The sequence below is a fragment of the Rhinoraja longicauda genome, chromosome 7 (genome assembly GCF_053455715.1).
Source record: "Rhinoraja longicauda isolate Sanriku21f chromosome 7, sRhiLon1.1, whole genome shotgun sequence".
Lineage (NCBI taxonomy): Eukaryota > Metazoa > Chordata > Chondrichthyes > Rajiformes > Arhynchobatidae > Rhinoraja > Rhinoraja longicauda.
In genome coordinates, this window is record NC_135959.1 from 10,857,902 (window position 1) to 10,870,649 (window position 12,748).

General features: G+C 42.3%; 1 protein-coding gene across 6 annotated transcripts in view; it reads left to right on the forward strand.

Moving 5' to 3' along the window:
• Window positions 1-12,748, forward strand: part of herc2 (HECT and RLD domain containing E3 ubiquitin protein ligase 2) — a 167,091-nt gene that overhangs the window by 18,724 nt on the left and 135,619 nt on the right. For all 6 annotated transcript variants that reach the window (XM_078402096.1, XM_078402100.1, XM_078402097.1 and 3 more), the window contains exons 4-7: window positions 11,255-11,474; window positions 11,607-11,707; window positions 11,815-11,971; window positions 12,061-12,171. In XM_078402096.1, coding sequence (XP_078258222.1) covers window positions 11,255-11,474; window positions 11,607-11,707; window positions 11,815-11,971; window positions 12,061-12,171 — 589 coding nt within the window. The remainder of the gene's footprint in view (window positions 1-11,254; window positions 11,475-11,606; window positions 11,708-11,814; window positions 11,972-12,060; window positions 12,172-12,748) is intronic.

A 12,748-nucleotide genomic window follows, 5' to 3' on the forward strand; every position in this document is an offset into this window, starting at 1 on the left:
GATTTCTGTGTTGGATGTATTAAAGTCCAGCACTCTGCTTTGTAACCAAGGATTATGACGGTTGATTAATTTGTGTTGTCATTGGGTTATGACTAGTGGAAAGAATACAATTGTGTTTTTTAAGATGCCTATGTATATTTTTACTACCCATGATCATTATCCAGGACATTCTTCAGCTCCACCTGATATGCCATAGTAACTGCTCCATCTGTTGTACCTCATTATCTGCGAGCCCGACAATTTCATTTAGATTCTTGGACTATACAGCTCTAGTGCCTTTGTACCACTGTTTCCAGAAGACATGGGAGCAGAATTAGGCTATCGGGCCCATCAAGTCTACTCTGCCATCCAATCATGGCTGACCTATTTTTCTCTTCCAATGTCATTCTCCTGCCTCCTCCCCATAACCTTTGTCACCCTTCCTAATCAAAACCCCATCAATCTTCACTTTTAAAATAACCAATGTCATAGTCTCCTGTCATGGTCTGTAGCAATGAATTCCACAGATTCACCACCCTTTGGCTAAACTCCTCCACATCTCCATTGTAAAGATACTTCCTTTTATTCTGAGGCTGTGCCTTCTGGCTCTAGACTCTCTAGACTTTCAAGTTCAGCTTTATCGTGCCCTACCATTATCTGGTAGGTTTCAATGCATATCTCCCTCATCCTTAAGTCCTGCAAGTACAGGCCCAGAGCCTTCAAATGCTCCTCAAACATTATCATTCCTGGGTTTCATTTACTTTAGTTTAATTTAGAGATCCAGCATGGAAACAGTCCATTCGGCCCACCGTGTCAACACTGGCCAATAATCACACATGGGTCAATTAACATACAAACCTGGATGACTTTGGCGTGTGGGAGAAAACCCACATGGTCATAGGGAGAATGTACAAACTCTGTTCAGACAGCACCTGTAGTCAGGATTAGAAACATAGAAACATAGAAAATAGGTGCAGGAGTAGGCCATTCGGCCCTTCGAGCCTGCACCGCCATTCAATATGATCATGGCTGATCATCCAACTCAGTATCCCGTACCTGCCTTCTCTCCATACCCCATGATCTCTTTAGCCACACGGGGCACATCTAACTCCCTCTTAAATATAGCCAATGAACTGGCCTCAACTACCTTCTGTGGCAGAGAATTCCACAGATTCACCACTCTCTGTTTGAAAAAAAACTTTCTCATCTTGGTCCTAAAAGACTTCCCCCTTATCCTTAAACTGTGACCCCTTGTTCTGGACTTCCCCAACATCGGGAACAATCTTCCTGCATCTAGCCTGTCCAACCCCTTAAGAATTTTGTAAGTTTCTATAAGATCCCCCCTCAATCTTCTAAATTCCAGCGAGTACAAGCCGAGTCTATCCAGTCTTTCTTCATATGAAAGTCCTGCCATATCATATCATATCATATATATACAGCCGGAAACAGGCCTTTTCGGCCCACCAAGTCCGTGCCGCCCAGCGATCCCCGTACATTAACACTATCCTACACCCACTAGGGACAATTTAAAAAAAAAAACATTTACCCAGCCAATTAACCTACATACCTGTACGTCTTTGGAGTCCCAGGAATCAATCTGGTGAACCTTCTCTGTACTCCCTCTATGGCAAGAATGTCTTTCCTCAGATTAGGAGACCAAAACTGTACGCAATACTCCAGGTGTGGTCTCACCAATGCCCTGTACAACTGCAGCAGAACCTCCCTGCTCCTATACTCAAATCCCCTCGCTATGAATGCCAACATACCATTCACTTTCTTCACTGCCTGCTGCACCTGCATGCCTACTTTCAATGACTGGTGTACCACGACACCCAGGTCTCGTTGCATCTCCTTTTCTCCTAATCGGCCACCAATGAGATAATAGTCTGCTTTCCTGTTCTTGCCACCAAAGTGGATAACCTCACATTTATCCACATTATACTGCATCTGCCATGCCTTTGCCCACTCACCTAACCTATCCAAGTCACATTGCAGCCTCCTAGCATCCTCCTCACAGCTAACACTGCCCCCCAGCTTCGTGTCATCCGCAAACTTGGAGATGTTGCATTCAATTCCCTCGTCCAAATCATTAATATATATTGTAAATAGCTGGGGTCCCAGCACTGAGCCTTGCGGTACCCCACTAGTCACTGCCTGCCATTCTGAAAAGGACCCGTTTATTCCTACTCTTTGCTTCCTGTCTCCCAGCCAGTTCTCTATCCACATCAATACTGAACCCACAATACCGTGTGCTTTAAGTTTGCATACTAATCTCTTATGTGGGACCTTGTCGAAAGCCTTCTGGAAGTCCAGATGTAACACATCCACTGGTTCTCCCTTATCCACTCTACTAGTTACATCCTCGAAAAATTCTATAAGATTCGTCAGACATGATTTACCTTTCATAAATCCATGCTGACTTTGTCCAATGATTTCACCACTTTCCAAATGTGCTGCTATCCCATCTTTAATAACTGACTCTAGCATTTTACCCACTACCGATGTTAGACTAACTGGTCTGTAATTCCCCGTTTTCTCTCTCCCTCCCTTTTTGAAAAGTGGGGTTACATTAGCTACCCTCCAATCCTCAGGAACTACTCCAGAATCCAAAGAGTTTTGAAAAATTATCACTAATGCATCCACTATTTCTGGGGCTACCTCCTTAAGCTCTCTGGGATGCAGCCTATCTGGCCCTGGGGATTTATCGGCCTTTAATCCATTCAATTTACCTAACATCACTTTCCGACTAACCTGGATTTCACTCAGTTCCTCCATCTCATTTGACCCCCGGTTCCCTGCTATTTCCGGCAGATTATTTATGTCTTCCTTAGTGAAGACAGAACCAAAGTAGTTATTTCAATTGGTCTGCCATGTCCTTGTTCCCCATGATCAATTCACCTGTTTCTGACTGCAAGGGACCTACATTTGTTTTAACTAATCTTTTTCTCTTCACATATCTATAAAAGCTTTTGCAGTCAGTTTTTATGTTCCCTGCCAGTTTTCTTTCATAATCTATTTTCCCTTTCCGAATTAAGCCCTTTGTCCTGGGATTGTACCTGGGTCTCTGGTGCTGTAAGGTAGCAACTCTACCGTTGCACCACTGCCGCCCTACTTCTAAGCATGTACTGAGGTTTAACTGGAATAAATTGTTTTTCAAGATTTCCATTGTCATAACCTCAAATAATTTCTTTGATATTTGAACCAAATTTGTTTTAATGAAAGTTGTGCTATTTTTTAATCTCTCCTTGTGATCAATAGCTTGCTCGAACCAATTTTAGGGCCTGTCTTCTATTCCACTGTACTGGGAGACAATTATAATCAATGTTTCATATTATAAACATTTCCTAGCCACAAAATTTGAATCCCAGATGCATTTTTCAGTGTATCTTTTTGCCTCTCCACACATGTTAATGGCCATGATTTATTGGTTGCTCAGATAGGGCCATAGTTTGAGTGTAGGTGGTTGTAATGCGGTTGTGTTCCTAGGATGTGGTTCATATCACGATTTTTTCTAATGCGAATCTGTGTCCTCTGCATATGTATCAAGAAATGCAAGTTGGGGGGAAAAAAAATGTTAATATACTGTTTATATAAAAATTCTACAAAAACATTTAAAATGCTTCATAATGCTAGCTGTTTTCTCTCTGTGTTTTGCCTTTGCTATAGATAATTAAAATTAACCAAACAGAGGGAACTTTATATGGATGTTTGCCTGGCAAAGGGTGTGGTATTCTTTTAGTCAGATACTATCTGTTGATTTAATCTTGTTTTGCTGTGTAAGTGCCCTGAACTCCAGCATTGCTTAGTTCACGTAAACATTAAGTTGTCCAATATGGGGATGATAAGCAGCTGCATGTTGTGTAATTGAGGCACAAGACCAGCCTGGGTGATTAGGCCAGTTAAAATATTGCTGTCATACTGTACTTGTACTGCTCCAGATTATTGGCACTGCGCTAACGTGCATGGGGTATTTTAAGTTGCAATCGACTTCTGTTATTTGTGTTCTGGTTAAAAAGGGGATGGTGAGAATCTATTCTGGTTAAGGGAACCATTGGTAATTTTCAAGCCTTTAACCTAATTTTAATTACATTGCTTTAAATTACATTCTTTTTAATGCTTGCTGATCAGATTGTTTTAATTTTCCACAAACAGTTTTGAACTTTGATTAAAAAAAACTGAAAGTTCAGACCTTTGGCTGGAAAATTGATGTGTGGAAATCATATACTTAGTATTTGGAAAGTGCTTTAGAGTGAAGCTTGTTTTGGACAGTTCATTGGTGACGTTTTGCAGGTTGGCAGTAGGATTAGTAGGTTGAGCCTTTAATCACCTAGAAACTTAATGAATAATTAAGCACAAATATAAAAGGGATATTTATAACCTGTTTATGTAAAGTACAAAGGAATACAGCTTGTATTGCATTATCAGGATAAAAGGCCAAACAACATTTCCCTGGTAGTATTAGCGGGTGATTTCAAGTTCCCTAATATTGACTGCATCTCCCATTGTGTAAATTGCTTCAACTGGGTGGAATTTGTTAATATGTCCATGATAACTTCCTTAATATAGAGGGCCCTACCAGAGAGTGCGCAACATTAGACTCCTTAGGAAATGAGGTGGGGCAAGTGACCGAATGTCTGTGTGGGAGCGTTTTGAGACCGGTGATCATAATTCTATTAGTTTTAAAGTAGTTATGGAGAAGGATACATAGATACATAGGAAATAGGCGCAGGGGTAGGCCATTCAGCCCTTCAAGTCAGTACCGCCGTTCAATGTGATCATGGCTGATCATCCACAAATGGTACCCTGTGCCTGCCTTCTCCCCATATCCCTTGATTCCACTGACCCTAAGAGCTCTAACTAACTCTCTTTTGAATGCATCCAGTGAATTGGCCTCCACTCCCGTCTGAGGCAGAGAATTCCACAAAGTCACAACTCTCTGGGTGAAAAAACTTTTCCTCATCTCCGTTCTAAATGGGTTACCCCTTATTCTTAAACCATGGCCCCTGGTTCTGGATTCCCCCAATGTCGCGAACAAGTTTCCTGCATCTAACGTGTCCAATCCCTTAATTTTATATGTTTCTCTAAGATCCCCTGTCATCCTAAATTCCAGTGAATACAATAATAATAATAATAATGCATTACATTTATATAGCGCTTTTCAAACACTCAAAGACGCTTTACAGGGATTTCTAGAACATAGAGAAGTGAATAAATAGATAAATAAGTAAACGAACAGAAAAAGGAGACACAAGGTGAGGTGACCTTCAGTGGTTGAAGGCAGTGCTGAACAGGTGAGACTTCAGTGATGTTTTGAATGTGGTGAGTGAGGAGGAGTCTCTGACGGTTTGGGGTAGTGAGTTCCATAGGGTGGGAGCAGTATACAAGCCCAGTTGTTCCATTCTTTCATCATATGACAGTCCCGCCATTCCGGGAATTATCCTCGTGAACCTATGCTGCACTCCCTCAATAGCAAGAATGTCCTTCCTCAAATTAAGAGACCAGCACTGCGCATAACACTCCAGGTGTGGTCTCGCCAGGGCCCTGTACAACTGCAGAAGGACCTCTTTGCTCCAAAACTCAAATCCTCTCGTTATGAAGGCTAACATGCCATTAGATTTCTTCACTGCCTGCTTTACCTGCATGCTTACTTTCAGTGATCGATGTACAAGGACACACAGGTCTCGTTGCACTTCCCCTTTTCCTAATCTGACACCATTCAGTTAATAATCTGCCTTGTTCTTGCCACCAAAGTGGATAACCTCACATTTATCCACATAGGACTGGACTTCTGGATTGAGTCCAGATGAATATTAAGAACCAGATACAATTACGACTTTTAAAAGATATTTGAACAGATGTATTGGGAAAAAAAGGGTTCGGAGGGCTATGGGTCTAATGACAGCCTAATATGCCAACATAATTTACTTTAGTTTAGCGATACAGCGTGGAAACAGGCCCTTCGGCCCACCGAGTCCACGCCGACCAGTGATCCCCACATTAACATTATCCTACACACACGAGGGACAATTTACAATTTACAATTTTCTCGAAGAAATCCCATGCAGATCACAGGGAGAACGTACAAATTCCATACAGACAGCACCCGTAGTCAGGATTGAACGCCGGTCTCCGGTGCTGCAAGTGCTGTAAGGCAGCAACTCTACCTCTGCGCCTCCGTGCTGCCCATGATTGTAGGTTGAAAGGCCTGTTTCTGTGCTATATAGCCCAATGACTTGCTATCTGTTAACTATGGTTTTGTATGCGCATGCAATATAGTGGTGGGGTACTCGGAGAACATGCTGTTTTGTTTGCAAACTGACTTGTTTGCAAAAAGATAGAAAACCTTTCCTTTAATGAAATCATATTTCATCCTGCAGATATGTTGCTGTGGTCCTTAAAAGACACATGTTTGTGTGATTGGACTGATTGATGTGCAAGTGTTTGATGTCCTGTGGTGATCTGCTAGTTATTGGAATGATCTGATTGATTGAACCACGCGATGAGAATTCTGAAATTGTGGGAGTGAATGAGCGAAATTAGTGATTATTCTGTCTCGTTTTATGATTATAATAGATGGATGAACGTGAGAGAGTTCTGGCAGAATGTGTAGACATTGTGTCATGTAGCACATGACTAGGGCGTCAGCCCACCAAGTTTGCGCTGGCTATAAAAGTACCTATTTGTACTAATGCCATTTTGCAGCACTTTGTGCAAATCGTGACATTTTAAATACTGTCAGGGCACTTGTCTCCTCCAGTGTCTCCAGTAGTGTGTTCCAGATTTCAACTACCCTCTAAGTTCTTCAAACTGCCTCTCAATCTCGTATTCTTGAAGTAAATCAATGCTCTCCAGTTATAGTCACCTTGACTAAATGGAAATCTTTCCTATTGTTGACCGTATCATATTTTCTAATAATTTTGTTTTCCTTGGTCTTCCACTTCATGAAGACAAACCCAGCCCATCCAGTCTGCTCATCGCTGAAATGTTGCATCCCAGGCAACACCCTGGTCAATCTCCTTTTCATCCATTTCAGGGCAGTTATATCTTTCCTTTCATCGATACCAGAACAGCACATTGTTGGGTGTAACCTTCCCCCATTGACGAACTGTACACTGCAAGGGCTAGGAAGTGAGCGGGCAAGATCATCTCTGACCCCTCTCACCCTGGCCACAAAATCTTTGAAGCACTTCCCTCTGGAAAGTGACTCCGGGCTGTCAAAGCAGCCACAGCCACACATAAAAACAGTTTTTTTTCCACGAGTAGTAGTTCTACTCAATAACCAAAGTCTGTAGTCTCTTTTTCCCTCTGGTTTATTTTCACCCACATGTTTAGACCATAATGTTGTATCCTTATTGTTTTGATGTGGTTATGCTTTATTCTTAATTGTTAACTGTATGTTTGTGTTGGCATTTGTGAGCGGAGCACCGAGGCACATTCCTTGTATATGCACATACTTGGCCGATCAACATATTCATTGATTCAAATGACATTACTGTCATTGAAATAATTCCTTGTTTCAGTCAAATTATCAAACAGTACCTCTATTTAACAAAGCCATACTGTACCCCTACCACTGAGGTCAAATTTGCCAGCCAGTTAATACTTGGTTTAGTCAGTTGCCCTTCTTAAATGAAGGTACACATTAGCTATCGTCTAGTCATCTATGGTGGCCTTATAAGATCGAAAGCTTCTGTTGGAGCCCCAGCAATTCTTTTCTTTGCCTTCCTATAGCAGACTGGGATAGATCACATTAGGCCCTGCTGTTTTATCCACCTTTGAGCCTGCTAAGAATTCTTGTACTGCATCCTTTCTCATGTGTAGGAAAATAACTGCAGATGCTGGTTCAAATTGAAGGTAGACACAAAATGCTGGAGTAACTCAGCGGGTCAGGGAACATCTCAGGAGAGAAGGAATGGGTGACGTTTCGGGTCGAGACCCTTCTTCAGACTGATGTCAGGGGAGGGGGCAGAACAAAGATAGGATGTAGTAGGAGACAGAAAGACAGTGGGAGAGCTGGGGAGGGGAAAGAGAGGGACAGAGGAACTATCTGAAGTTGGAGAAGTCAATGAACATTGATTTCTCCAACTTCAGACAATTCCACAGATTCACAACTTTCTGGGTGAAAAGGTTTTTCCTCATCTCAGTCCTAAATGGCCCACCCCTTCTTAAACTGTGACCCCTGTTTCTGGGCTCTCCCAACATCGGGAACATTTGGCCTGCATCTACCCTGTCCAATCCTCTAAGAATCTTGTATGTTTCGACAAGATCCCCTCTCATCCTTCTAAATTCCAGCGAATACAAGCCTAGTCGACCCATTCTTTCAACATATGTCAGTCCCGCCATCCCGGGAATCCTGGTGAACCTATGCTGCACGCCCTCATTTGCAATAATGTCATTCCTCAAATTAGGAGACCAAAATTGCACACAATACTCCAGATACAGTCTTGCCAGGGCCCTGTACAACTGCAGTACGACCTCCTTGCTCCTAAACTCAAATCCACTCGCAATGAAGGCCAACAGCCCAACATGCCATTAGCTTTCTTCACTGCCTGCTGTACCTGCATGCTTACTTTCAGTGACTAATATACAAGCATACCCAGGTCTCATTGCACCTCTCCTCCTAATCTGACACCATTCAGATAATCTGCCTTCCTATTCTTGCCATCAAAGTAGATAACCTCACATTTATCCACATTATACTACATCTGCCATGCTTCTGCCCACTCAACCAACCTATCCAAGTCACCCTGCAGCCTCCTAGCATCCACGTACCTGCCCAAATGTCTTTTAAGCATTGTAAGTGTTCTTGCAGCCACTACTTCACTGGCAGCCCACTCTATATATGCACCAATTTATTCACAAAATGCTGGAGTAACTCAGCAGGTCAGGCAGCATCTCGGGAGAGAAGGAATGGGTGACATTTCGGGTCGCGACGTCACCCATTCCTTCTCTCCCGAGATGCTGCCTGACCTGCTGAGTTACTCCAGCATTTTGTGAATAAATCAATTTGTACCAGCATCTGCAGTTATTTTCTTGTACTATATATGCACCATTCTCGTAGATGTAGTTGCTCCACAGGTCTGCCTCAAATCTTTCCCCCCTCACTTTAAACCTGCTGCCCTGAGAAAAAAACGACGACTATCCACCTTATCTATCCTCTTTCTTCTGCCCTGCACCACCCCACCCCAACCTTATTAAAATGACCGTGGACCAGGGTGGCAAATGCACCATGCTACATTTGCACCCGTAGCTGTCGGAACATCTATCAGTTTTTATCATTATTGTCCTTTCACTCTTTCTCATTGAGTGCTGAGCAACCCCCGATGCCGTATACCTGTCTGGCTGCACTCCCCTAGAGAACATTCACCTCAATCATTTTCCAGCCTGGGAATATGATTCCTAAGTGAAATGCACTCCCTGACTACTTCCAATACTTATTAGTCCCGTATTTTGTATCTAACTGCAGCCTATCTAGGTGTTGGTTATTTTGTCGCATGTTGGTTATTTTCGATACATGGAAAACTTGATTTGACTGGATAGCGCACAGACAATATTATAAACGAGTACCATTAAGGCATACACAAGAACAAAAGATTGTGATGATGCTGGCTGCATTCCAAAGACAGCGTAAAGTGATGGAGTTAATCTGGTTTGTGTGATGGATTGGGCAACATCTCTGCAATGTCTTGCAGAATTGGGCAGAGCTGTTGCCCAAACCAAGCTGTGATGCTTCCTGATCAGATGCATTCTCTGATACTTCAGTAGAAGTTGGAAAGAGCCATTGAAGATATACCAAACTTCGTTGGGCTTCTGAAGAAGTAGAGGTATATTATGGTTTCTTGGTCGTGGCTTCATTGTGGTGGGCCCAGGGCCGATTATTATAGACAATAGACAATAGGTGCAGGAGGAGGCCATTCGGCCCTTCGAGCCAGCAACGCCATTCAATGTGATCATGGCTGATCATTCTCAATCAGTACCCCGTTCCTGCCTTCTCCCCATACCCCCTGACTTCGCTATCCTTAAGAGCTCTATCCAGCTCTCTCTTGAATGCATTCAGAGAATTGGCCTCCACTGCCTTCTGAGGCAGAGAATTCCACAGACTCACAACTCTCTGACTGAAAAAGTTTTTCCTCATCTCAGTTCTAAATGGCCTACCCCTTATTCTTAAACTGTGGCCCCTTGTTCTGGACTTCCCCAACATTGGGAACATGTTTCCTGCCTCTAACGTGTCCAACCCCTTAATAATCTTATATGTTTCGATAAGATCTCCTCCTTCTAAATGGCATCATGAAATCACCAAAGTGCCCCAAGCAAGCAGTTAAACTCGAAAACACAGCACACAAAGCTGTTCAAGCAGGTGGCACCTCCTGTAGATGTGGTCACCAAGTGGCTGGGAATTCCTGCATACTGCAGACACCATATGCCGCATGCAACTGAGCTCTATTTTATGATAAAGAACATCCTTTCTCTTGAACAGTGAATGAAATACAAAAGAATCGTCTTGAACTTAAGCTCTTAGTTGCTAATTTTTTAATTAAAGAATACTAATTGACTATTAATCACCTTTTAAAAATTTGTCCTAAATTATTAAACTATGAAAGTAGTGGAAATACTCAGCTGACCAAACAACCAATTAGTACTCTCTCTTGCTGCGCATCACTTTCTGACTTGAAATGCTATCTCCTTGAGACGATAAGCTCCTCCAAACAGATCTTGCCTTAATGCAGCTCCTGTTAAATTTCTGTGCTGGTTATCGCTTCCTGTGCCATCACAGGTAGATCCTTCTTGGTCACTGCTGCTAATGTTAGTGTCTTGTATGTATGAAGTTACTTTGTTGAAGGGTTGCAGGGCAGTAGAGTTGCTATCTTACAGTGCCAGAGACCTGTGTTTCAATCCTGACGACGGGTGCTTCTGTACGGAGTTTGTACGTTCTTCCCATGGACTGCGTGGATTTTCTCCGGCATCTCCGGTTTCCTCCCACACTCCAAAGACGTACAGATTTTCAGGGTAATTGGCTTGGTATTATTGTAAATTGTTCCTAGTGTGTGTAGCATAGTGTTGGTGTGCGGGGATCGCTGGTCGCCCACACTCAGTGAGCCGAAGGGCCTGTTTCCACGCTCAACGAAAGCTACAATACTAAAAGCTATGCTGAAAGATCTCTGCATTGGCGTCATGTCTTTGAGGTTATACTAATCTTTTGATATTAGAATGAAGTTATAAAGCACCATTTCTCTTTTATTCATTGAAAGTAACAACTAATCCATTTTATCTGCAGATGTCAGCGAGTTGAAAGAGTGTCTCCATGTACTTGTGAAGGAACAACAGGCAGTAGCTGCACAAGCAGCAGCCTCAACTCTCTCTGGGATAAGGTTGAAGCAGAGATTGGCAGTCCTGGAGCGATACTTCATTGCACTGAGTAGAAGTGTGCTCCTGGAGCATACAAATGTTAAATGGAAGACAATGAGTGTTTCCGTGGCTGTTTCTGACAAGAAAAGGTATGTTTCAAGACTAATGTTTTTTGTCAATAAGATCGCAAAGGAAGATGTCATGTTTTGCTTCTATTTAAAACATTTCAAAATTGCATGTTCATTTGAACCTTGTCATTTGAAATTTATTTTAAATTTCAGTTCCAGACCAGTTGGGAAGGGTGTAGAAGGACTCGCGAGAGTTGGATCTAGAGCAGCACTTTCATTTGCCTTTGCATTCCTTCGCAGAGCGTGGAGATCGGGTAAGGAGTGGGATTTTCAAGATTATTGATTTGAAGGTCATTTGCAGATTTAACCTTTATTGTGTGGTCTTTGGGGACATTCTTTTCTTTTGTCTCTTTGTATGAAGGTGAAGATGCTGACTTGTGCAGTGAGTTGCTGCAGGAATCTCTTGATGCACTTCGTTCTCTCCCGGAGGCATCGTTGTTTGATGAAGGGACTGTATCCAGTGTGTGGCTTGAAGTTGTGGAGAGAGCAACAAAATTTCTCAGGTCTGTTGTTACAGGGTAAGTTGGTATTGACAGACAACTTAATTTTTTTCACTGAGAAAAGTTGTCTAGTTGTTATAATTAAGAACTGAATTTCTGTTCCACAGTGACCTTCATGGAGCACCAAGCTCGAAGGGGTCAGGAAACATTCCACTTCAAGATCAGCACTTGGCTCTTGCAATACTTCTAGAACTGGCTGTGCAGAGAGGAACGTTAAGGTAGGGAATACAGAAAATATGAAATTTTGTAGCTGAAACATAAATGAGGCCCTTGTTTACTGGTGAATATCTTTCATCTGTTAACATAGTGCAACCTCATTTCCAGAGGAAATGACAATGGCAAAACCTGCATTGTTACACAAAATTATTGACCTCCATTTTGAGTGCAGAAAGCTTAAAAGTGCATTAGTGACAGGTGTCTCTTCCCTGCCAATTACGAATAGCTCTAATTTTCCTGATCTTTCAAAGTTTATCTCGTCTCGTTGAATGCCTCCAATCATTCAACCTCCAGAATCTTCTGAAATAACGGATTGCAGGGATTTGCCATCCTCTGAGAAGAAATTCTGTATATGTCGATCACTTTTAAGGGGTTAGCTATTTAAAACAATGTTCGCTTGTTTGAGATAGTCCCACCAGTCAAAACATCTTAATATTTACCATGTCATGCTTCCTTATAATCTGATGTTTCAATAAAAGCACCACTTCTACTAAACTCTAAAGAATACACATTTGCCTTTTTTTTGGCTATTTGTGATAGAACAGTCATAAGGGATAGTAGAATTAGGCCATTTGGCCC